Source organism: Cebus imitator, unplaced genomic scaffold (genome assembly GCF_001604975.1).
Source record: "Cebus imitator isolate Cc_AM_T3 unplaced genomic scaffold, Cebus_imitator-1.0 Scaffold84, whole genome shotgun sequence".
In the NCBI taxonomy this organism is placed as follows: domain Eukaryota; kingdom Metazoa; phylum Chordata; class Mammalia; order Primates; family Cebidae; genus Cebus; species Cebus imitator.
Genome location: NW_016107399.1, coordinates 5,537,671 through 5,564,858, shown reverse-complemented (window position 1 = coordinate 5,564,858; position 27,188 = coordinate 5,537,671). Strand labels below are relative to the sequence as shown.

At 36.1% G+C, this 27,188-nt stretch overlaps 1 protein-coding gene across 5 annotated transcripts in view; it reads left to right on the top strand.

Annotated features, from left to right (window-relative positions):
- Window positions 1-421: 421 nt before the first annotated feature.
- Window positions 422-27,188, top strand: part of CCDC181 (coiled-coil domain containing 181) — a 42,463-nt gene continuing 15,696 nt past the window's right edge. Inside the window, exons 1-4 of one of the 5 annotated variants that reach the window (XM_037740503.1) lie at window positions 422-616; window positions 6,294-6,413; window positions 8,891-9,829; window positions 13,832-13,978. In XM_037740503.1, the coding sequence (XP_037596431.1) occupies window positions 6,297-6,413; window positions 8,891-9,829; window positions 13,832-13,978 (1,203 nt within the window). In that variant the 5' untranslated portion in view covers window positions 422-616; window positions 6,294-6,296. Of the gene's footprint in view, window positions 617-665; window positions 687-1,293; window positions 1,424-6,293; window positions 6,414-8,890; window positions 9,830-13,831; window positions 13,979-27,188 lie in introns of those variants that run through there. The other 4 variants (XM_037740502.1, XM_017534105.2, XM_017534102.2 and 1 more) reach the window with 4 other exon arrangements.

The window sequence follows — 27,188 nt, the reverse complement described above, 5'->3', positions numbered from 1 at the left end:
TTGACTAAAATTCCTTCAACCTTTAACACTGAATAACCTTCTTGGGGGGGTCTTTTTTCAAGTGCTGAAGCAGTAGAAACATTACGTAATTACAATTACACTACATTTAGGAAGTGCACTTATTACAATTCATTTTAATCTTACATTTTAAAAAACCTTACTCTATAATTTGAAGATTATCTAAAACTAATTTTACATTGCCTCTCTTGGAGAAAAGATGCTCTTCAACACAGCTTCAAGCGGGAAATTTCACAATCAACACAGCAGCCCTTCGCGGGTCTCTCATAACATTAGTGACGCGCGGATTTCTTGGTCGTCTCCTTAGAAACCGCAGCTTGACGGGACCTTTGCAAGCACTGGGATGGGTGCCGGGAAGGGTAGGTGTTCTGAGGCTGTCGCGTTCGCCTGCGCCTGCGCCTGCGCGGGTTTATGTCGCGCTCCTAGTTAGAGAAGCCCGGATGGAGGACGCAGAGGCACGCTGTTGCCATGGCAGTTTCGTCCTGGCTGCCGCGGAGGCAGGTGCGGGTCTCCGTGGCCTCAATGTGAAGAGCTTAGAAAGACGAGGAGAGAACTCCCCCGGCTATCTCTGTGACCCCAGCCGCTGCATTTTACACAGGCAGGAGGGATATTGAGGGAGAAAGGGGAAGGACGATGCGATAATATTAATGATAGGAAAGAGAGTAAAGGTATAAACGTCTAGTATAGCTGGGAGGGAAGGTAGGCAGTGACGGAAGAAGCTTTCTGGTGGTACCTTATCCTCTACAGTCCGGGGTCCAACGAGTCTGGTCCTGGTGGGGAAGTGTGGCAACACCTTGCTTTACTATGTATGGAGGAAACTCGTCTGAGGGTAGCTTAGACTAAGTTTTTGTCATATTCTTTTCCCTCTCAAAGTTCTTGAATGGGGAAAGTAATAATCTTGTCCCTGGGAGAAAAAGTCATTCCTGAAATTGTAGCCTCCATGAGGAGGCAATGGTATTCATTTCGTTGGGATCCTGAATGCAGATTAAAATTATCACCGAAAGTTCATAAAGTATCTAACATCACACTTTGCGACAGGTTATGATTTTTTAAAAATTTACTTATAGGATCACAGTCTTGGCAGGACACACAAGAATAATGGGCCAGATGGTTTCATGATGTTACGGATTAGTTTTTGCTTAAGTACTTACTTTATATTCAAGGGCATTCTCTTTGATATGCTTTCAGTTCTTAGATTTTAAACAAGCATATGTTTAAAACGCTGTAAGATGGGAATCGATTATTTAGATTAAACTATTTTTAAACATTCTGAATTGTGAAAGAAAGTTATCAAAATTATATATACTTATGTACTTGGCTTAAGATTCCCACTGAAAAGATCTGCAGTCCACCTATCCACATGGTATTTACCAGACACTCAGGGAGGAATTGATTTCCGTAAGTGGTAAATATAGCCACTTACCTATATTTTTACTGATGATAAATGTTGAAATTTAAATGTGTGAACCTCAAAATCATAAAGTAGGAAGTGTTAAGTGATTTTGTTTGTGTACGATGTATTTTTGTTCTGGCTTGTTGACTGTGTACCATATGGACAGTACCCTGGAGATGTAGATTAAAAGAATTGAAGGGGTTGAATATCCTGTGACGCATTTGAAAAAGGCTTAAGGGATTTGATAACCAGAGTTTGCAATTTATGTTCTTTGTTTACTTGAGAACCAGTCATGAGGGTTTTTTTATTTTTAAGTTATAGGAAAAGAATTTCACTTCAGATTTAATGCGACTTGATTTACTTCTCAGAGTTACCTTAACTATGGTGTTTTTTTCCCTTTGAATTATGGCATAATAGTATGATGTAAAGACCCCTAATCTGTTAAATTTTTAATTATTGTGTTTTTAATTTATTATACAGGTATTATGCTTTCATTTTAAATTTTAGTTTTCATGTGGGTGGAATTCTCTGTAAACAATAAAACATATCTACTAAAGTCTTCAGGCAGCCATTTATTTATGAGCTCGGAACTAGGTTTATCATAAAATCAGGGAAAGGACTGAAGAGTTCCAAATAAATATTCTTATATTATATTTATGTAAAGAAAGGAAAACTGATCATTGCAAGGAGTTGTGACTGTGAAAAGTACTATTTTTACTGTAAATATTTTGCATTGCAGTGAGATTTAGTTTATTCTGCATCATTCATGGTGCATTTGGTTTTAATTGGTCAGTAGGTAGAAATAATAGCTTAATTTAGCTTGTCTTGCAGTTAGGAAGTGAAACTCACTCTAAAGTGTTGATTTAGTTTATCAAGATAAAATTTGCCCTCAACTTGATTTAGAAATTATTGAAGGGCTTGCTTTTGAGTGCTTTAGCAAATCTATTTTGTATTTTTAGTTTTAAATAAATATCTAGAAGAAATTATAGCCCAATGAATATTTTAGAAAAAAATTATCCAGTTGAACAATTAACAGTTATTATTCCATAATAATTAAATTGAGTAATTAACAGTTATTCAGTAATAACTTGGTCTGGCCAAAGGTTTGGGGAGAATTAAGTGGCTAAAACAGTTTGTGGATTATTTATTAATTCAGCATACCTAAAGTGTACCTAAAATTAACTTTATCTTTGAGAAGGAAAAAGAGCCAACATTAATAACTATCCAGAGAAAAGATGGCATTTTAATGAAACAGACTTCAGAACTTTTTTTTTAAATTGTACTTTAGATTCTGGGGTACACGTGCAGATCATGCAGGATTGTTGCATAGGTACATACATGGCACAGTGGTTTGCTGCCTCCATCCCCCCATCACCTATATCTGGCAAGTCTCCCCATGTTATCTCTCCCCAACCTCCCCACCCACCACTGTCCGTCCCCTAGTCCCCAACAGACCCCAGTGCATGATGCTCCCGTCCCTGTGTCCATGTGTTCTCATTGTTCAACACATTCCTGTGAGTGGTAAAATGCATTGTTTGATTTTCTGTTCTTGTGTCAATTTGCTGAGAATTATGATTTCCAGATTTATCCATTTCCCTATAAAGGACATGAACTCATCGTTTTTTATGGCTGCATAGTATTCCATAGTGTATATGTGCCACATTTTCCTTGTCTGGTCTATCATTCATGGGCATTTGGGTTGGTTCCAGATCTTTGCTATTGTAAACAGTGACACAATGAACATATGTGTGCATATGTCTTTACAGTAGAATGATTCATAATCCTTTGGGTATATACCTAGTAATGGGATTGCTGGGTCAAATGGAGTTTCTATTTCTAGATCCTTGAGGAATCGCCACACTGTCTTCCACAATGGTTGAACTGATTTATAGTCACACCAACAGTATAAAAGTAGAATTTTGTTTTTTTTAAGTCTTGAATTTAATCATTCAGACACTGATCATTTGTTTTAGATTAAGCTTTATCATATTACTATGCATTTGCTTTTAAAATTCTCTTGCTCTTCATGAGTTGAGAATTGCTAATTTGCATCTTATAGAAAAAAAGACTCTTAGAGTTAAAAAGAATCTTAAAGGTCATGTAGCTCAATTGCTTTCCTAAAGCTTGTGTCCTTTAAAATGTTCCTTCCACAGTCCTCTTTGGGGCTATGTATAAACATTTATATTGACAGGAAATACAGTACTTCTATAGGCAGCTAATTTCACTCAGGACAGAGTTGAAAATGTAAGCTCTGTCTTACCTTGTGCCAAAGTTTGCCCCTAAGTTTCCAGCCCTTGGTTCTAGTTTTACTCCTTGAGATTATGCAAGTCCATTTCTCCTTCAAAATATTGTAAAGCAGTTGTTCTTAATTTTTTCTTCTTTAGGTTAACATTTCCAGAGTTTTCAATTATTCCTCAGTATCTACTTTAAGGATTTTACTCTTCCTTTTCCTTCTCTTTTATGTTCCTTTCTCCTGGTTTGCTAGCCTCTGAATGTGCTCTAGTTTGGTTTTTGTTTTCTAAACTCTAGTAAAAAAATCTGGACACAATACTTCATATATTATCTATATGTCTCAACCTTAGCGCTCATTTACATTTTTAGTATCTTTATCATTCTTTTAACTCATTCTTTTAAAATCATTTTAAAACTCAGAGTTTAGTGAACTCTACTGTTCACTAACACCTGTTAAAATATTTTACACATAGTATGAAAAGGCTTATCTCTACTTATCTAGTACGTGTGCAGCTAGTTGAAAGATACTGTCCCACATGGCTGCACTATCATTTGATGGTGAACTATGGGAAGAAAAAATGTAAATCTCTCTTTAGTAAAATTGTATCAGGTTAGATAGTCTGGGCAAAGATTTGGGGAGGGTAAAGTGAAACTAATGGCTAAAACAAAGTTTGTGGATTATTTATTCAGTTATAATATTTCTCATTTTATACCTTTAAAAATGTGCCTATGTCTCATGTGTTATTGACATCTGGACTTTCTACTTCCAAAAATAATATTAGGCAAATTAGTCTTGATGCAGGAGCAAGGTAAGTAAAGTATAGAAACAGAGTCTCAAGCATTTGGGCCCCTGTAGATCTGATTTTTGCACTTCTTTTGAGATTGGACCTAAAATTCTATGAAAATTTAGAAAGCATTGTTCTTTTTTAAGTCAATAGTTGAACGTATGCAAATTATTGCTGTGTATTTCCACCTTTGTTGATTTCATGGCAGTTACATCTACATTAATAATTTTCCCCAACCTTTTTCTCTTTGGAAAGATAATATGACATCAAACTGACCCTTATACTCTTTCCAGACCCTTCTTCAAAACACACTATGTTCAGGCCATGCTGTGCAGTCCCATGTGCTTCCATGTTTGTTTGTTCTCTCTCATGCTGTCTCTTTGCTTGGAATAACTGATGAACTTTCATACTGGTATTCAAACTCCATACCAGCTTCCTTTGATAGTTTCAATTTTGTATTGAGTTACTTGTTTTTTTTATTCTTCCTTACATATCCTTTATTCCAATTGTCTACGTTTTTATTTATGCTTTTTATTTAGCTTTGTCTTCTCTAGCATACTGCAAGCACCTTAAGGTGCTTATAAATCATTATGAGTATATATAGGAAAATAGTAGGTGTTCAACAAATGTTCATCAAAATTTCTTTGATAGGCTAGGTGCTGTGGCTCATATCTATAATCCCAGCACTTTGGGAGGCCGAGGAGGGTGGGTTGCTTGAGGTCAGGAGTTCAAGACCAACCAGCCAACATGATGAAACTTCATCTTTACTAAAAATACAAAAATTTGCTGGGCATGGTGGCACCCTCCTGTAATCCCAGCTACTCAGGAGGCTGAGGCGGGAGAATCACTTGAACCCGGGAGGCAGAGGTTGCAGTGAGCTGAGGTCATGTCACTGCACTATAGCCTGGGCAACAGAGTGAGCAGAGTGAGAGAGACTCTGTCTGAAACACACACACACACACACACACACACACACACAGAAGGCTCACACAGATATACAGACACATTATAGGTAAAGATTTGTATGTTCCATTTCTTTGAGAAGTTATATACAGAAAAAAAATAAAGGCCTAGGAACTGATTTTAATTAAAAGATAATTTTAGCTTAGTTCTTTCAAAAATGCCTGAATTCATATACCACTTTAACACACACACACACACACACACACACACACACACACACACAAACACACTTTGTCACCTGGAACAGAAAAGCAGCCATTTTTACCTTTCATCTGACAACTCTATTTACTGTCGCTCACTTCTAGATTGTATTAGGTATCATCACAGTTTTTTTTTTAATGAACAAAATATTTAGAGTTGACAAAAGTTTGACTCCTGTGGAAATCAGCATTCATCATATTTGAAAATCAGTTGTATTAAAAAGCTCTCATATCATAAATTATAATTATGCCATATAAATTACTAGAAGGATTGGGAAACTGAGGATGGGAACTGTTTTCATTTGTACATGAAAAAATGTTAGTGGGTGAGATTAAAAAACTAAGCTGTCTTCTCTGGCCTGGGCAAAGGTTTTAATGATTGGCAAAGAATATGGAAAAATCCTTTTCTAAGCATTAGTCTTTTATCTGCTTTTTTTTAGACTCCTTATATATCAGAGTTTGGGTAATTAGGGGAAGTGGGAGAATTTTTAGGAATGCCGACCTATGGAAATGTCTTGCCATTGCACATCTCTCTTTTATGATGTATTTGGGTGCATGTTCATTTTGAACGTTCCATTTTGTGTTTCTGTGTGTTAATTAGCTTACCTACAGCATTAATTTCCATGCTCCATTCTTCTTCTAGGGTGAACATAACATATGCCTTATCTTTTAAAATCTTATAGCATTTTCTTTCACAAACAGACAATGAATGAAAATAAAGATGCTGATTCAAAAGAAAGTGAAGAATATGAAGATGACTTTGAAAAGGACCTGGAGTGGTTAATTAATGAAAATGAAAAAAGTGATGCCAGCATAATAGAGGTATATATTGCCAACAGCATTCATAATAATTATATTACAAAATGCTTTGCAGTTCTTTAAGATTTCCACATTATTATCTCATCTAAACATCACAAAATTTCTTTGATGTACATTGGGCAAATTATTATTATCCTCATTTTAAAGATAAGAAAATTGAGGCATAGATTGCTTAAATGTTGTATCCTAAGGCATAGACCAGATTAGTGAGAGAACAGTTATTAGGTTAGCATTTAATAAAACTGAAATGACCATTATATTATAATTTAAATAATAGAAATAAATAAATGGCAAAATCATGATTTATTGCATTGAAAGTAAAAAAAATACAGTTAATTCCTACTTTCTGTGAAATTGGGTCAAATCATAGGGTTATGCTATTAAAATAAATGAAAAATAAATCAAATCCTCTACACACATGACCTTTTAGCTAATATTTGAAACTTTAAGACTGAATTAGCTATTCCTGGCAATGAATATAGAGAACAAAGTAAAGGGTCAAAGTCTGAGTCACAGGAATAGTTATAGGAAAAAGTGGATCCATTAAGCATGGTTATATACTATTTATCAGAGATGTAGAAGGGAAATCCAGGAAAATTAACCAGTTCTTACATCATGGTAGGTTCTTTCTCTCCCTCTTTACATATGTATACTGTGTATGTGTATTTCTATATAATGTATATATGTGTATATGCATATGTGTGTATGTATATATAAGTTACTATCAATAAGTAGGTCAGTAATAAGGAAAAGGACTAACACTGGGATATAAATAGGTGACTTCCGATGGATAATAATGATCAGAGTTGTTAGAGCAGAAGCCAGTTTTAAAAGTGTTAAGGAAAAGACTATGAGGAAATGCAGGTTTTATATTACAGATTTCTTAGTTCCATTTTGCTCTTATATAATGGAAAAGACAAATGGGATACACAATATTTGAAGATGGAAACAGAGTCAAAAGTGAAGATTTTTCTAAGATGGCTTTTAAATGAGAGTTTTATGCATCCTAATGGAAAAATAAGCAGAATGAGTAGAGGCAGATACCCAGAGTGGTAAGGTTGAAACAATTTCTTCAGACTGGAGGGATGTGAATTCCAAAGCACAGGGTGATAGAATTAGAGAGGTAATAAGGATGATTTATTGTTTCATTTTCTAATTCAACAAATATTAATGATCACCTATCATGTATCAGAGGCTGTTCTAGGTGCTAGGGATATATAGAGCAGGGATAAAATAAAAGTGCTGTCATGAATCTTATACATTCTAGTGGATGATTATGATAACCTCTTCTTTTGAGGCTTTTGGGAAAAGGGGGTGACTGAGCTAGACACACATAAGAAAGTCAGGGGAAGATTTTTTTTGTAAAAAGGGGTTTTCAAAAGAAAAGAAATAAAAGCTAAAGGACAGCTTAGAAACTGAGACTATAAGAATGAACCAGAGACCTGCCATCCTCGTGATACTGAAAAAATAAAAAAAGAATTAACCAGAGAATCAAATAAGGCTAAAATGAACAATTGTGTTACAGAGATCTTAGTTAAATCATAGTTATTTGGCAGTCATTTTAATGGGCCAGCTTTATTTCCTTATTAGACATCTATCAGACAAGACGACCTTCCCTATCACGTAGGATGACCTATGAGCAAGCAAAGGAAGAAGGTGATTTTAAGGGGTTGAAGAGAGCAGCATGTAGTAGCTCCTATAGAACTGCCTTAGGATAGGTGGGAGAGAACTGTTTGACAAAGATGTATATATATATATATATATATATATATATATATACACACACACACACATATATATATATATTTAGTTAGATACAGCAGAAGTGGAGTAGAGTTTTGTGCTGCACTGATACTGATTTATGGTTCATGTGGAATTAATTTTTTTAAGGCCAGGTTATCTCATAGTGGCTAGCATGGATTACTGAAATCTCTGAGCATAGTTGAAGAAGGAAAATCTGATCTAGAGATAAAAATTGACCTGGAATTTAGATAAGTCCTGCAGGTTATAGTGACAGTAATAGTCTGAAAAGATTAAAAAAACCTCACGTGATTAGGACTTGACCAAATAATTCATCCTTGAAATGGTCTGGGGAGAAAGATGTTTGATTGGAGATTCAAGGAGGAAACATTTTTGAAAACTGTTTTTCTAAAATGTAAAGAGGAAAATTTTATAGGGGAAGGAATATTAATATTATTATTTGTGGTTATCTTTTGATACATTAGCATAAAAATGTTTAAAAATCAGTGTAGTACTTAACTACATCAAATTCAAATTTAAAGTTGAATTTCTCCCGAATTGTTGTCAAATATATTTCCCTTGGATACTCATAAGTATGAATTAGAATGTTATGAGCAAATTATGTGGAAGAAGCCTTAAATTTTCTCATTCATAAAATAAATTACATGAACAGGGAAATACCATTTTCTGTCTACTTATAAATGAATCTCAATTTTGACTGAAAAATATCTTGTTTTTAGATGGCTTGTGAGAAGGAAGAGCATATTAACCAAGACTTAAAAAAGAATGAAACAGTAATAGAACACACCAAACAGCTTTCTGATCCTGACAAATCTTTCCAGGATGAGATCTCACCAAGAAGAGATGACTTCATTTCTGTACCAAGTAGTCAACCTTCAGATCCCATATCAGATTCAGATAGTGAAAACTCTTTCCAGGAATCCAAAATAGAAAGCCAGAAAGACTTGGAGGATGAAGAGGATGAGGAAGTGAGGAGATATATTATGGACAAAATTGTACAAGCTAACAAGCTTCTACAGAATCAAGAACCTGTGAATGATAAAAGGGAGCGGAAACTTAAGTTCAAGGACAAATTAGTTGATTTGGAAGTTCCTCCATTAGAAGACAAAAATTATGTTGAAAATGAAAGGAATATGTTTGGAAAACTGTCACAGTTATGTATTTCCAATGATTTTGGACAAGAAAATGTGCTCCTGTCACTTCCTAATGGAAGCTGTGAAGAAAACAAGGATAGAACAATACTGGTAGAGAGAGATGGAAAGTTTGAACTTGTGAATTTACAAGACATTGAGAGTCAGGGATTTTTGCCTCCTATTAATAATGCAAATAGTACAGAAAATGACCCTCAGCAGTTGTTACCGAGATCTTCCAATTCCTCTGTCAGTGGCATCAAGAAAGAAGATTCTGCAGCAAAGATTCATGCTGTCACTCACTCATCAATAGGGGAGCCGCTGGCTTATATCCCTCAGCCACCGCTCAACCGCAAGACTTGTCCAAGCTCTGCTGCCAACTCAGATCGAAGTAAAGGGAATGGGAAATCTAATCACAGGACGCAGTCTGCACATATCTCACCAGTGACCTCAACATATTGTCTTTCCCCTCGACAGAAAGAACTACAAAAACAGCTAGAACAAAAGAGAGAAAAGCTCAAAAGAGAGGTGAGAACCTAAGTGGTCATTGTATCAAAAGTAGATGATGTTTTCCTGCTTTGTAAATACAATGGGAATTGAAACAGTTGTTCAAACTATTGGAGATTTTTTTGCTTGTTTTATATATCTATTGTTAGATTAAGTGTTAAAAATGTGTACTTATGGAATGAACACTGTGATTACTTTGGTCCTTGTAAGGATCACAAAGAATAGTAGACGGATCTGTATTAGTGGAGATCTCAGTGATGACTTCATCTGATCCTTTCATTTTAAAGGTGAGACTCAGAGACGTTAAGTGACTGCTGAAAGTAATCTTGATATGATAGTTGAAAATAAAATGTCAGATGGAAAAATGAAGGCACCAAGTGTAGAGGTTTAAGAGACAACAGGAAGACTTGGACTATAATTATTTTACTTGCATGTGTTTCATATTATCTTCTATGCCTACAATTCCTTTATTTCCAGGATTTTAGTTTTTATTAAGAATATAGCCTAATATTGTTAATGAAATGTCTCCAAAATGCCATATGAAATCCCAAATTAAGTGTTTTTGTTTTTCATTTTTGTTCATATGTGAAACTCTATGTATCTTAGAATTGAAAATTCCAGGGCTTAATCTGTATTTCCAATGATTTTGAACAAGAAAATGTGTTCCTGTCACTTCCTAATGGAAGCTGTGAAGAAAACAAGGATAGGACAATACTGGCAGAGAGAGATGGAAAATTTGAATTTCTGAATTTTCAAGACATTGAGAGTCAGGGGTTTTTGCCATCCATTTATAATGCAAATGGTACAGAAATGACCCTCTTATATCAGTGCTCCAATTCTTTGTTTTACTGGAAACCTAATGGTATTAAGCGGAGCCATATAAAATGTCTAATTCTAAATACAGTGTTCAGCAGATAATACATGAGAAGTGACCTCTTTCAGATGATTTTGCAGATAAGAAAACCTTAGAAATTTTAAATAACTTTACCAAGGTATATATGTACTTGTTAGTAGCAAACTGAAAGAAAAATACCCAGTTCTCTGGCACCCTTGAGAAATGGTGTGCTATCTACTTTATTATTTATATATTTATTTATTTATTTATTTATTTTTTAGACAGAGTCCCACTCTTGTTGCCCAGGCTGGAGTGCAATGGTGCAGTCTTGGCTCACTGCAACCTCCGCCTCCTGGGTTCAAACGATTCTCCTGCCTCAGCCTCCCGAGTAGCTGGGATTACAGGCACCCACCACCACGCCCTACTAATTTTTTGTATTTTTAGTAGAGGTGGGGTTTCACTCTGCTGGCCAGGCTGATCTCAAACTCCTGACCTTAGGCGATCCACCTGCCTCGGCCTCCTAAAGTGCTGGGATTACAGGTGTGAGCCACCGTGTCTGGCTGTGTTATCTGCTTTATATGGGAAATTATCAAGAAAATGTCTGGCATTTAAATCAGGAATTGGCATTAGCAAAAATAAAAAAAAAAGTGAAAAATGACTTCATAAGAACATGTAACCTCTAGCACACTTAGACAAGAACCTAAAAGGGTGCATGCTTATGGAACTTCACTCACTTGGTCACTAATAGCTCTAATAGTGAACCTAAGTTTACTTGATTCAGATATAAAACAACACTTAAAAGTATAAGAATTTTGTGACAATACAAAATAATTTTTTGAGCATGACATCTATATGTTTGCTGTGCACAAACACATATGGGTACGTATGTATATTTTTACAAAAGTTATACAGGTGATTTTATCTAGCTGTCACTGCCTTTTTACTAATGAACTGATGTTAGTCTTTAACTGGTATAAGGGATGGATAATTCTGTTTTCATTTTGATTCTATTTTCTGAATGACACACACTTTTGTGGTGTCCATATCCTGTAACTAACTTGGTTCAAGGCATGGCCTTCAAGTACTAAGGCTTTTAACATGTTTTAGTTGGTTTCATGAGAAGGCTTTGCTTTTTTATGCCTGTATTTGCTTTGTTGGGCTGAAATACTCTGTGTTTCCAACGTAAGTGCATCCTTTCAGTGTTCTCTTTGGCAACTCCGTTACCAGTGCTTTGGCTGATAGCTTCTGTGTAATATACCTAAATGTTCCCTTGGAAAGATAATCATCTTTTATCATACTGTATTCATGCAAGGCATCCAACGTCCTTTGTGTGAAAAGGAAATGTATACATAATGTAAAATTTAATCTTTCATAAATTCATTTATATTTTATATAATATAGATACTGTAGGGCTCAGAAAATAGTATACAGATATTTTCAAATATATTTTATGCTGTTTGATAGAATTTATCCATTCCTCCCTTCCTGCTAAACAATCAATTCTAATCCTTCTGAATTAGAAAGTCTTGCTATATTGTCAAAATGTAAGGAAAACACTTAGAATTCATTATTTAAATGATAAAATTTTAGTATTTAAAGAGATTTACAATCTCATTAGTGCAACTCCATTTTGTAGGTGAGAATACTGAGACAGAAGTTAAGTGCCTTGCCCAAATTGGCATAGTATTATCACAGAAGGATTGTTACTCAGATCTGACTTCCAAACTGGTGCTATTTCCACTATGCCACGTTGTTTTGCTCCCAGTAACTATAAATATTTTATGGTTCTGTATATCTGATTTTGGTATCTCCCTTCAAGTTTAACTCTCTTTTACAACATTAGTCAAATAATTCAGATAAAAAACCATTATTTTCCTTTTATTTTTTCTGAGACAGGGTCTTGCTCTGTTACCCAGGCTGGAGAGCAGTGGCACAATCATTAGGTCACTGTAACCCTGAACTCCTGGGCTCAAATGATCCTCTTACCGCAGCCTCATGAGTAGCTAGGACTAAGGGCTTGGGCCACCATGTCTGGCTAATTTTTTTTTAAACTTTATTTTGTAGAGTTGGAGCCTTGCTATGTTGCCCAGGCTGGTCTTGAACTCTTGGCTTCAATTGGTGCCCCTGCCTCAGCTTCCCAGGGTGTTGGGATTACAGGTGTGAGCCACTTGCCTGGCTCATTATGTTCTTAATAGTTAACCAAGTGCCTAAATATTTTTCTGGTAGCAAAAATGTTTCTTTTTCAATATGAACTACTTGAAAAATATTTTTTAACATTTTAACAAAAAATTTCAAACATTTAAAAAGGTGCAATTAACTCCCGTATCCTCATTTCTCAGATGCAAAAGCCACTGAGACTTTGGCATATTTGCTTCATCTCTTCTTCTTTTTTGGCTGTCTAGCAAGACCCTAGACAGCATGTAATGTCTCATTTACATACTTTGATATACAGCTCTAAATGCTTATGGAGTTTCTTTCATAATCACTATGCCATTTATCACAATTAACAATGTAAAAATGTGTAAGACAGTTATAGTGCTTCTGGAGTGTGTGTTTTTTCTTTTGTATAGTTTCAATTTGATGTATTTAATACCAAGAAGTAAGAAGTAGCTAGAGGAGAGAGCCAAGGTGTTCCTGAACATGTGTATATTATACATCTGTGTATTTGTAGACTTTATCTGTACAGTTTATTTGAAAACTCTTAATTTTTTTCCCCTGTAAGCAGAAAGAAGGCCCTATATTTTAGGAAGGCCAATTTTTTTTTCTTTTTTTTTTTTTTTTTTTTTGGAGTCTCTTTCTCACCCAGGCTGAAGTACAGTGGCATGATTTTGGCTCACTGCAACTTCCGCCTCCCAGATCCAAGCGATTCTCCTGTCTCAGCCTCCCAAGTAGCTGGGATTACAGGTGTGTGCCACCACGCTCAGCTAACTTTGTGTTTTCACGAACATCTTTCTAGACAGGGTTTTACCATGTTGGCCATGCTGGTCTCAAATTCCTGACCTCAAGTGATCCACCTGCCTTGGCCTCCCAAAGTGCTGAGATTACAGGTGTGAGCCACTGTGCCTGGCCTAGAAGGAAAGTTTAGGATCAGGGAATCCTAATTTCAGATCTCAAAATCTATCTCTACTTTGATAACTCATACAATTTTATTAATCTTTCATTAATGACTTTTCATATTCTTTTACTAGGAAGAGCAACGGAAAATAGAAGAAGAGAAAGAAAAAAAGAGAGAGAATGACATAGTATTTAAAGCATGGTTGCAAAAGAAAAAAGAGCAGGTCTTAGAAATGAGGAGAATTCAGCGAGCAAAGCAAATTGAAGACATGAACAGTAGAGTAAGTAAAACTTCTCTGAAAAATAAGTTCGTACAGATACGAAAGCTGAACTTATTTGCAGAAAGGACTCTGGATATCAGACTAACAGCCTATGGAAGAAGTAGAAAAGTGGTTCAAGAACTACTCTTGCAAAAGATACAACATACAGATAACTTTACAATTAGGTTCTAAGAGGACTTGTGAAAATAAAATGATTCCTATTTTATTCAGACTTTGACGGAACAGAAAGTAGAAAACTGTTAATTCATTTTTTTCAAGATGTAACTTTGGTATTCAAACAGAACAAAGATGCACACATACACACACACACACACAAACACACACAAACACACACACCAAAAACCCTTACAGACACAGGACAGAGATACACACACACACACACACACACACACACACCCCAAAAACCCTACAGACACAGAACAAAGATACACACACACACACACACACACACACACCCCCCAAAAACCGTACAGACTCGTCTCACTTAAGACTAGACATAGAAATCTTATGTAAATCTTTAGCAAATTAAAGACGCCAGATTATTTAATTTTAAAAAACTGAAACAAAATTTAAGAGAAAATTTAAAAAATCATCTATATCCTTGCTAAAAAAAGACATATATGTAAAGTAAAAGTTGCAAATTTGACCCTAAGCTCTCTCAGACTCATCTCCAGTGATAACCACTTTTAACAGTGTGGTGCAAATCCTTTTATATCTTACTTCTATTTATATATTAAATGTCAAAAGTTTTATTATTCAGTTTTTTTCACTTCATCATGAACATCTTTTTAGGCCATTACGTTGAAATCTCTCTTTTCAAATAGCTATGTGGTATTACAGTGTTAATTTATTAAACCATTTTTCATTTGTAGATATTTAGGTTGGTTCCAATGTTGTGCCAGTTAACAGTGCTGTAGTGAAGATGTACATTCTGTGGGAACATCAGTAATCTGTAGGAGAGGTTCTTCAGAGGGGATTTAAAATTGTGGAAGGTTTAGAGTGAAATGTTTGGTTGAAGATGCAAAAGTAACCTCCCAAAAGATAATATGAATTTATAGTTCCTCTAACAGTGTGTGACAGTGAATGGCCAACACTGCATGTGGTTTATCATCTCATTTTTTTCTTCAAATTAATAATATACATACTTGTATATGAGCATGTGTGAGAAATAATTAGATATAGGTCTCTACCCCTGGTTTTTGGCACAGAGATCCTAAAACCTTTTAATTTCTTGAATGATAGGTGTTCTACATGTATCTCTTGTTCTAATAATTGACCTTCTATCCTGGCTCCTGACACACAGCTCCTAATCCCTTGGAACTTCTTAGGTGATAGGATTCTATTTGTTCTAATGAGATGACTCTTAGTGGGCTCCTGGATAGAGGCTGGCCACCAGAAAGACTAAGCTATGATTAGAAGCTTGGAACTTTCAGTTCTAACTCCATTCTCCTAGGAAGGGGGAAGGGCTAGAGATTGAGTGAATAATCTCAATGACTATGTGATGAAGCCTTCGTAAAAATCCCCTAGCTGCAGGGTTCAGAGAACTTCCAGGGTATGGAAAATGTGGTGTTGGGAGGATGATGTGCCCTCAAGAGGGCATGGAAGCTTCATACCCCTTCCCAAATACTTTGCCTTGTATATCTCTTCATCTGTGTCTATTATATTCTTTATTAATACACTTGTAAATGTGTTTTCCTGAGTTATGTGAGTTGCTCTAGCAAATTAATCAACCCTGAGGAGAGGGTCGTGCTCCCACCACTTCCCACCCTGGCAATGTATAGCTGGTCAGACAAAAGTACTGGTCACAATCTAGGCTTTTGATTAATATCTGAAGTGGAGGCAATCTTGAGGAATTGAGCCCTTAACCCATGGGATTTGATGCTAACTCTAGGGATATATTATCAGAATTGGATTAAATTGTAGGATATCCAGCTGGTGTTACAGAACTGGTCAATGTTGGAAGTGGGAACCCTCCCCTACTTTGGTAACTAGAGGTGAAGTATTCTGTGTTGAGTATGAATGAGAAGGAAAAACAATTGGGTTTTCTATTTATATTGTGTGTATTCTTCTGTAAATTTCCTGTTTATAATCTTTTTCCCTTTTCAGTTTGGTTTTTCTTATCAAAGTGTATGTGAGAGATTTTGATTATTTGTCTATCTGTTACATATTTTCCTAGTCTGACAATATATTTTTTGTTAGAGTGTTTATTTTTCCATTTGTGGAAGTTTTTAGCTTTTAAAATCTTAGAATGGGCAGTACTTTCACAGGAAAGGCAGAAAAAACATAAACTAAAAGAGACAATATGGAGAAATTTGACTGATACCATAATAGTAAAATAATAATATACTGAGTAAGGTTTACTTTAAGAATGAAATTATGGATCAGTAATAACAGATCTACTAATATCATTCATCACATCAATAAGTAATAAAAAATATTATCTTGAAAGATATAGCAAAGGTATAATTTCTTTTTAAAAATTCCTAATAAACTATGAACTGTAAATACTATAATGGGGAAATACTGTAGGCATACCTGTTATAGTCAGAAACACGTAAAGTTCTATATTAAATAACTATATTCTCGTGTTTCAATACAATTCATTAAGAAAAGGAAAGAAGGTAAAAATAGTAGGAGTGGTGGGGCCAAGATGTCTGAGTAGAAGCAGCAGGCCTTGGAGGCCCTTATCAAAAAAAACCATAATAAGCGTGTGAATCCTTCACTGGCAACCAAGGTATCCAGGTTCTCTCATCAAAATTGACTAGAAGGCTGGCATGACCCATGGACAGAAGGAAGGGCAGTGTAGTACAGCAGCCCACCTGAGAGCTACACAGGGGAGGAAAACCTTCTCCCCCCAGCAAAGGGAGGCAGTGAATGAGCATGCCACCCAGCAGGGGAAAGTGTTCTTTCTCCATAGAACTGTGCAACCCATGGATCAGAAGATCCCACTTGAAAATCCAGGCCACTGGGGCCTAGTGTCTCAATACCGAAACATGCAGAGTCTTACAGCCTTTCAGATGGAATCTGCTTAAGCCTACTGAACTCCCAGTAGGAAAGGCGACCAGCTGGCAGTGAGAATTTCAAGCCACAGAATGGGAGAAAATTTTTGCAATCTCTCTGACAAAGGGCTAATACCCAGAATCTACAAGGAACTTAAGCAAATTTACAAGAAAAAGAAAACAACTCCCTCAAAAAGTGGGTGAAGTATATGAACAGACATTTCTCGAAAGAAGACATTTATTCAGACAAAGAACATGAAAAAAAGCTCATCATCACTGGTCATTAGAGAAATGCACATCAAAAACACAATGAGATACTATCGCACGCCAGTTAAAATGGCGATTATTAAAAGAAACAGCAGATGCTGGAGAGGATGTGGAGAAATAGGAACATTTTTACACTGTTGGTGGTAATGTAAATTAATTCAGCCATTGTAGAAGATAGTGTGGTGATTCCTCAAGGATCTAAAACCAGAAATACCATTTGACCCAGCAATCCCATTACTGGGTATATAACTAAAGGATTATCTTGCAGCACTATTCACAATAGGAAAGACTTGGAACCAACCCAAATGCCCATCAATGATAGACTGGATAACGAAAATGTGGCACATACACATCATGGAATACTATTCATTCATAAAAAAAGGATGAGTTCATGTCCTCTGCCGGGACATGGATGAAGCTGGAAACCATCATTCTCAGCAAACTAACACAGGAACGGTAAACCAAATGCCACATGTTCTCACTCATAAGTGGGAGTTGAACAATGAGAACACATGGACACAGGGTGGGGAATATCACACATCAGGGCCTGTTGGGGGTTGGGGGCTAGTGGAAGGATAACATTAGGAGAAATACCTAATGTAGATGACAGGTTGATGGGTGCAGCAAAACCGTCATGGCACATATATACCTATGTAACAAACCTGAACGTTCTGCACATGTATCCCAGAACTTAAAGTATAATTAAAAAAATAATAATAATTAAATACAAGTGAATACTAAATAAAAGGAGTGGACTGCTGGACTGGAAGATTCAAATATATGCCATCTGCACAAGCTTCTCTTTAAATATAAAGCCACAGATACATTGAAAGTAAAATATGAAAAAAGGTATACCATGCAAATGGTTAGCATAAGAACACTGGTATGGCTACATTAACCTCAGACAATACAGACTTCAGGATATTAGGGATGTTTCATAATGGGAAAAGGTCATTCATCAGGAAGACATAAAATCCTAAATGTAAGATGAAGCAAAAGTCAACACAACCAAAAGAGAAATAGGCAAGGGCACAATGATCAGTGAAAGTATTAACACCACTTTCTCAGTAATTCATAGAAAAAATGGGGGAAGACAATAAGCATGCAGAAGATCTTAACACTATCAACCAACTAGCCCTTATTGACATTAATACAACACTACATGCAAATGCAAAATACACAGGTATACAAGTACCCATGGATGGTTAACCTAGATAGACTGTATACATAGATATATTTTCATGTGTGTGTATACATTATATATCACTGAGTAAGGAAGCAAATTTCAAAACAATGGAAAGACAGTTTTAGCTATTTCTTCTAAAAATGGAAATAAAAATTACATCACCTAAGATCTTTTATTTATTTAATGTAAAACAGTCATTCTACAATCTGTAAATGCTAAATATATTTTCTGGGAACTGACTCACATTATACACAATGTCCCACAGAAATAACATAATGTACTTATTATAGCAATGTATTAATAAGCCACATTAATTAACTACCAAATTATGCTATATTTCAGCTTCAGTAGAGGCAAAGTTCGTGAAAGTACTTCATTATACTATTAGTTTGTGATACAATTTCTCATTAAAATCTATTTTTGAGATAGACTTGAAATGTAACAAAAATACTACATATTCACAATAAATATTCAAAGGGAAATATATAACCATGATGTCTTATACATAAATTTTTTAAAATTAATTAATTAATTTTTTTATAAAGATGGGGTTTCACCATGTTGGTCAGGCTGGCCTTGAGCTCCCAACCTCAGGTAATCTGCCTGCCTTGGCCTCCAAACTGCTTGGATTACAGGCATGAGCCACCACACCCAGCCTAAAATTTTTAAAATAAATTATATTCAGTATGACTCATGTTTCCTGAGAATGCAATCCAAGATTACAGCACGATAGAACATACTGTACATTTATTTTTGCCAATACCCCATTTAAAAAATTATAATAGCCTGAATGCCATGAGGCCTGAAGGCGTGTCATCATCCAAGAAGCTATCAGCAGTATGGTCATAGCTGTGTTTTCCATGGTCACTGACTGAAACATAAATTCCTCTTGTCCCCTCTTACACCTCTGATCACTATAGCAATATGCTGTGCTTCTCCTTTACCCAATCCCAAATTTCTCCCATCCTTCATAAGCCTGGCTAGTTCTCTTTCCTATTCAATGATATAAAAACTCCCAAATGTCCTCCATCCTCCCAAGTCACTGAAAGGGATCTGGCCCTAAATTTCCTCTGATGCAAATTCTGATTCTTCCCCAAGCCACATCTTCTTTGAAACAGAAGCTGCATTTTCTGCCATACTTCAATGACTTTGGTGGTCAAATAAATTAATATTCTCTTCATTCCCCCATACCTCTTCTGAATTGCATTTCTCTACTTTCCTGAGAAAACCCATGCTCTGATATTTGTATCACTTGGCTCTATTAAAGCTAGTTATCTAACCACCTCTGGTCACTCCAGGCTAAATGTTCCTCTCCATCCCAGCCCCAAGGACATAGAAGAGCCATTGAACAACCAGCCCCACAGACCTTTGATTCTCTCATCTTCTGTGTCTTTCTCCAGTACACTTGCCACATATTTCTATGGCCATATCCTTATTGCAAAAACTACTCCATCCCTGAAATCATTAGTCTCCTAATTCATAACTCCAGTCTCAATTTTTCTCCTGAACGCTAGACAGATTTCTCCAATTAATCTTCAATATCTTCACCTGGATATTTTGTGGGTACCTGAAACTCAACAATTTAAAAATGGAAATGATAATTTCTCCTAAATCAGTATCTTCTCTACTGCTTCATAGATCGGCACCAACATCCACCACGTTGCTCAACCTGGTGTATTCTCTTTACATTTCATTCTACCTTACACACATTATCTAATCAATTACCTACTTCCTTCAATTAATACTCCAAAACATATCTCGAATCTTTCTCTCTCTCTACTGCTATAGCTATAGCCCAACTCACCAATGTGGTTTTGATTTGCATTTCTCTAATGACCAGTGACGTTGAACATTTTTTCATATGTTTGTTGGCCGCATAAACATCTTTTGAAAAGTGTCTGTTCATATCCTTCGCCCACTTTTTGATGGGGTTATTTTTTTTTTCTTGTAAATCTGCTTTAGTTCTTTGTAGATTCTGGATATTAGCTCGTTGTCAGATGGATGGATTGCAAAAATTTTTTCCCAGTCTGTTGGTTGCTAGTTCACTTTAATGATTGTTTCTTTTGCTGTGCAGAAACTCTGAAGTTTAATTAGATCCCATTTGTCTATTTTGGCTTTTGTTGCCAATGCTTTTGGTGTTTTAGTCATAAGTCCTTGACTATGCTTATGACCTGAATGGTATAGGTTTTCTTCTAGGGTTTTTATGGTGTTAGGTCTTATGCTTAAATCTTTAATCCATCTGGAGTTAATTTTAGTGTAAGGTGTTAGGAAGGGGTCCAATTTTAGCTTTCTGCACATGGCTAGCCAGTTTTCCTGACACCATTTATTGAACAGGGACTCCTTACCCCATAGCCGTTTTTGTCAGTTTTATCAAAGATCAGATGGTTGTAGATGTGTGACATTGCTTCTGAGACTTCTGTTCTGTTCCACTGGTCTATATCTCTGTTTTGGTACCAGTACTATGCTGTTTTGATTATTGTAGCCTTGTAGTATAACATGAAGTCTGTTAGCGTGATGCCTCCGCCTTTGTTCTTTTTGCTTAGAATTGTCTTGGCTATGTGGGCTTTCTTTTGGTTCCCTGTGAAATTTAAAGTGTTTTCTCCCAGTTCTGTGAAGAAGTTTGATGGTAGCTTGATGGAGATAGCATTGAAACTGTAAATTACTTTGGGCAGTATGGCCATTTTCACAATATTGATTCTTTCTAACCATGAGCATGGGATATTTTTCCATCTGTTTGTGTTCTCTCTTATTTCCTTGAGCAGTGGTTTGTAGTTCTCCTTGAAGAGGTCCTTCACTTCCTTTGTTAGTATATCCCTAGGTATTTTATTCTCTTTGTATCAGTTGTGAATGGGAGTTCACTTATGATTTGGCTCTCTGTCTGTTATTGGTGTATAGCAATGCTTGTGATTTTTGCACATTGATTTTGTATCCTGAGACTTTGCTGAAGTTGCATATCATCTTAAGGAGGTTTTAGGCTGAAATGATGGGGTCTTCTAAATATACAATCATGTCATCTGCAAATAGAGACAATTTGACTTCCTCTTTTCCTGATTGAATAGCCTTTATTTCTTTTTCTTGCCTGATTGCTCTGGCTAGAACTTCCAATACTATATTGAGTAGGAGTGGTGAGAGAGGGCACCCTTGTCTAGTGCCAGATTTCAAAGGAAATGCTTCCAGTTTTTGCCCATTCAGTATGATATTGGCCGTGGGTTTGCCGTAAATAGCTTTTATCATTTTGAGATATGTTCCATCGATACCTAGTTTATTGAGGGTTTTTAGCATAAAGGGCTATTGAATTTTGTCTAAGGCCTTCTCTGCATCTTGAGAGGAGATAATCATGCCGTTTTTGTCTTTGGTTCTGTTTATGTGATGGATTATGTTTATAGATTGGCATATGTTGATCCAGCCTTGCATCCCTGGGATGAAGCTTACTTGATCGTGATGGATAAGCTTTTTCATGTGCTGTTGCATGCAGTTTGCTAGTATTTTATTGAATATTTTTGCATCGATATTCATCATGGATATTGGCCTGAAATTTTCTTTTTTAGTTGTGTCTCTGCCAGGTTTTGGTATCAGGATGATGTTGGTCTTATAAAATGAGTTAGGGAGGATTCCCTCTTTTTGTATTATTTGGAGTAGTTTCAGAAGGAATGGCACCAGCTTCTCTTTGTACATCTGGTAGAATTCAGCTGTGAACCCCTCTGAACGTGGACTTTTTTTGGTTGGTAGGCTATTAATTGCTGCCTCGACTTCAGTCCTTGTTTTTGGTCTGTTCAGGGATTCAACTTCTTCCTGGTTTAGTCTTAGGAGGGTGTAAGTGTTCAGGAATTTATCCATTTCTTCTAGATTTACTGGTTTATGTGCATAGAGTTGTTTGTAGTAATCTCTGATGGTAGTTTGTATTTCAGTGGAATTGGTGGTGATATCCCCTTTATCACTAAATGCCCATGTGAGAAATAAGGAAAAATCTAAATCGACACCCTATCATCACAGTTAAAAGAGCTAGAGGAGCAAGATCAAACAAATTCAAAAGCTAGCAGAAGACAAGAAATACCTAAGATCAGAGCAGAACTGAAGGAGATAGAGACACCAAAAATCCCTTCAAAAAATCAATATATCTAGGAGCTGGTTTTTTGAAAAGATCAACAAAATAAATAGACCACTAGCCAGACTAATGAAAAAGAAAAGAGAGAATGAATAGATACTATAAAAATGATAAAGGGGATATTTCCATATAGTCTTAAGCATTCCTGTTTATTTCAACGTACTCTTCTACATATTCCTATATTCTTTCTCCTCTAATATTTTCTGTAAGGTTATTGGCAGAATATAAGAAGACTATAAATATTTGTATATGATGTAAAAGGCCACTTTGCTAATGCTTTGCTAATATTTGTACCTCTTTTCGTTTTTTCCGCCTTTATTTCTTCTAAAAAAAAAGGCGGGGGGGGTACATGTGTAGAATATGCAGGTTTGTTACATAGGTATATGTGTGCCATCATGGTTTGCTACACTTATTGACCCATCCTCTAATTTCACTCCTCCTCATTCCCACCCCACAACAAGGCCTGGTGTGTGATGTTCCCCTTCCTGTGTCCATGTGTTCTTATTGTTCAGCTCCCACTTATGAGTGAGAACACGTGGTATTTGGTTTTCTTTTCCTGTGTTAGTTTGCTGAAAATGATGGTTTCCAGCTTCATCCATGTCCCTGCAAAGGACATGATCTCACTCATTTTTATAATTGCATAGTATTCCATAGTGTGTATGTGCCACATTTTCTTTATTCAGTCTATCATTAGTGGGCATTTGGCTTGGTTCCATGAGTTTGCTATTGTAAATAGTGCTACAGTAAACATACATGTGCATGTGTCTTTATAGTAGATGATTTATATTCCCTTGAGTATATACCCAGTAATGGGATTGCTGGGTCAAATAGTATTTCTGGTTTTAGATCCTTGAGGAATCACCATACTGTCTTCCACAATGGTTGAACTAATTTACATTACCATCAACAGTGTAAAAGTGTTTCTATGTCTCCGCAGTCTTGCCAGCACCTATTGTTTTCTGATATTTTAATGATTGCCATTATAACTGGCATGGGAAGGTATCTCATTGTGATTTTTCTTTTCATTTCTCTAATGACCAGTAGTGATGATATTTTTTTCAAGTTTTTTGGCTGCATAAATGTTTTCTATTGAGAAATGTCTGTTTTTATCCTTTGCCCACTTTTTGATGGTTTTTTTCTTGTAAATTTGTTTAAGTTCCTTGTAGATTCTGCATATTAGCCCTATGTCAGATGGATAGTTTGCAGAAATATTCTCCCATTCTGTAGGTTGCCTGCTCACTCTGATGATGTTTTCTTTTTCTGTGCAGAAGCTCTTTAATTAGATCCCGTGTCAATTTTGGCTTTGTTGCCATTGCTTTTGGTGTTTTAGTCATGAAGTCTTTGCCCATGCCTGTATCCTGAATAGTATTGTCTAGATTTTCTTCTGGGGTTTTTATGGCTTTAGGTCTTATGTTTAAGTCTTTAATCCATCTTGAGTTAATTTTTGTGTAAGGTATAAGGAAGGGGTCCTACCTTATACCTTTCTGCATATGGCTAGCCAGTTTTCACAGCACCATTTATTAAATAGGGAATCCATTCCCCATTGCTTGTTTTTGTCAGGTTTTTCAAAGATCAGATGGTTGTAGATGTGTGGTATTATTTCTGAGGCCTCTATTCTGTTCCATTAGTCTCTATATTTGTTTTGGTATTTGTACCATGTTGTTTTGGTTACTGTAGCCTTGTAGTACAGTTTGAAGTCAGGTAGAGTGATACCTCCAGCTTTGTTCTTTTTGCTTAGGATTGTCTTGGCCATGCAGGCTCTTTTTTGGTTCTATATGAAATTTAAAGTAATTTTTTTCTAATTCTGTGAAGAAAGTCAATGGTAGCTTGATGGGGATAGCATTTAACCTGTAAATTACTTTGGGCAGTATGTTCATTTTCATGATATCGATTCTTCCTATCCTTGAGCATGGGATGTTTTTCCATTTGTTTGTGTCTTCTCTTATTTCCTTGAGCAGCGGTTTGTAGTTCTCCTTGAAGAGGTCCTTTACATCCCTTCTAAGTTGTATTCCTAAGTATTTGATTCTCTTTGTAGCAATTGTGAATGGGAGTTTGCTCATGATTTGGCTTTCTGTTTATCTGTTATTGGTGTATAGGAATGCTTGTGATTTTTGCACGTTGATTTTGTATTCTAGGACTTTGCTGTAGTTGCTTATCATCTTAAGGAGATTTGGGGCTGAGGTGATGCGGTTTTTCTAAATATACAATCATGTCTTCTGCAAACAGACAATTTGACTTCCTCCCTTCCTACTTGAATACCCTTTACTTCTTTCTCTTGCCTGATTGCCCTGGCCAGAACTTCCAATACTATGTTGAATAAGAGTGGTGACAGAGGGATTCCTTGTCTAGTGCTGGTTTTCAAAGGGAATGCTTCCAGTTTTTGCCCATTCAGTATAATATTGGCTGTGGGTTTGGCATAAATAGCTCTTATTATTTTGAGATACATTCCATCAATACCTAGTTTATGGAGAGTTTTTAACAAGAAGGGATATTGAATTTTATCGAAGGCATTTTCTGCATCTATTGAGGTAATCGTGGTTTTTGTCATTCGTTCTGCTTATGTGTTGGATTTCTTTTTTTGATTTGAGTATGTTAAACAAGCCTTGCGTCCCTGGGATGAAGCCAGCTTTGTCGTGGTGGATAAGCTTGTAGATGTGCTGCTAGATTTGGTTTTGCCAGTATTTTACTGAGGATTTTCACATTGATGTTCATTGGGGATAGTGGCCTGAGATTTTCTTTTTTTGTTGTGTCTCTGCCAGGTTTTGGTAACAGGACGATGCTTGCCTCATAAGATGAGTTAGAAAGGAGTCCCTCTTTTTCTATTGTTTAGAATAGTTTCAGAAGGAATGGTACCAGCTCTTTTTTGTACCTCTGGTCGAATTTGGCTGTGAATCTGTCTGGTCCTGGGCTTCTTTTGGTTGATAGGCTATTGATTACTGCCTCAATTTCAGAATGTGTTATTGATCTATTCAGGGATTTGACTTCTTCCTGCTTTAGTCTTGAGACGGTGTATGTGTCCAGGAATTTATCCATTTCTTCTAGATTTACTGGTTTATTTGTATAGAGGTGTTTATGGTATTCTCTGATGATAGTTTGTATTTCTGTGGGATCAGTGGTAATATACTCTTTATCATTTTTTATTGTTTCTATTTGATTCTTCTCTCTTTTCTTCTCTGTTAGTCTGATCTGTGGACTATGTTTTTATTAAACACTACCTCATGGATTCATTGATTTTTTGAAGGGATTTTCAGGTCTCTATCTTCTTCAGTTCTGCTCTGATCTTAGTTATTTCTTGTCATCTGCTAGCTTTTGAATTTGTTTGCTCTTGCTTCTCTAGCTCTTTTAATTGTGGTATTAGGGTGTTGATTTTAGATCTTTCCTGCTTTATCTTGTGGACTATACATTTCCCTCTAAACACTGCTTTAGGTGTGTCCCAGAGATTCTAGTATGTTGTGTTTTTGTTCTCACTGATTTCAAAGAACTTACTTGTTTCTCCCTTCGTTTAGTTATTTACCCAATAATCATTAAGGAGTGGGTTGTTCAGTTTCCATGTAGTTGTGCGGTTTTGGGTGAGTTTCTTAATCCTGAGTTCTAATTTGATTACACTGTGGTCTGAGAGACTGTTATGATTTCTGTCCTTTTGCATTTGCTGAGGAGTGTTTTACTTCCAGTTATGTGGTCAATTTTAAAATAAGTGTGGCGTGGTGCCGAGAAGAATGTATATTCTGTTGATTTGGGGTAGAGAGTTCTGTAGATGTCTATTAGGTCTTCTTGGTCAAGATCTGAGTTCAAGTCCTGGATATCCTTAATTTTCTGTCTTGTTGATCTGTCTAATATTTACAGTGGGGTGTTAACGTTTCCCACTATTATTGTGTGGGAGTCTAAGTCTCTTTGTAGGTCTCTAAGAACTTGCTTTATGTATCTGGGTGCTCCTGTATTGGATGCATTTATATTTAGGATAGTATGTCATTATGTAATGCCCTTCATTGTCTTTTTTGATCTTTGTTGGTTTAAAGTCTGTTTTATCAGAGACTAGGATTGCAACCCCTGCTTTTTTTGTTTTGCCTTCCGTTTGCTTGGTAAATATTCCTCTATCCCTTTTTTTTGGATCCTATGTGTGTCTTTGCATGTGAGATGGGTCTTCTGAATACAGCACACTGGTTGGTCTTGACTCTATCCAATTTGCCAGTCTGTGTCTTTTAATTGGGGCATTTAGTCTGTTTACATTTAAGGTTAATATTATTATATGTGAATTTGATCCTGTCATTATTATTCTAGCTGGTTATTTTGCCCAAGAGTTGCCATAGTGTTTATGGTCTTTACAATTTGGTGTGTTTTATTCAGTGGCTTGTACTGGTTTTTCATTTCCATATTTAGTGCTGCCTTTAAGAGCTCTTGTAAGGCAGGCCTGGTAGTGACAAAATCCCTTAGCATTTGCTTCTCTGTAAAGGATTTTATTTCTCCTTCACTTCTGAAGCTTAGTTTGGGTGGATATGAAATTCTGGGTTGAAAATTCTTTTCTTTAAGAATGTTGAATATTGGCCCCCACTCTCTTCTGGCTTGTAGGGTTTCTGTAGAGAGATCCACTTTTAGTTGGATGGGCTTCCCTTTGTGGTTACCTTACCTTTGTCTCTGGGTGCCGTTAACATTTTT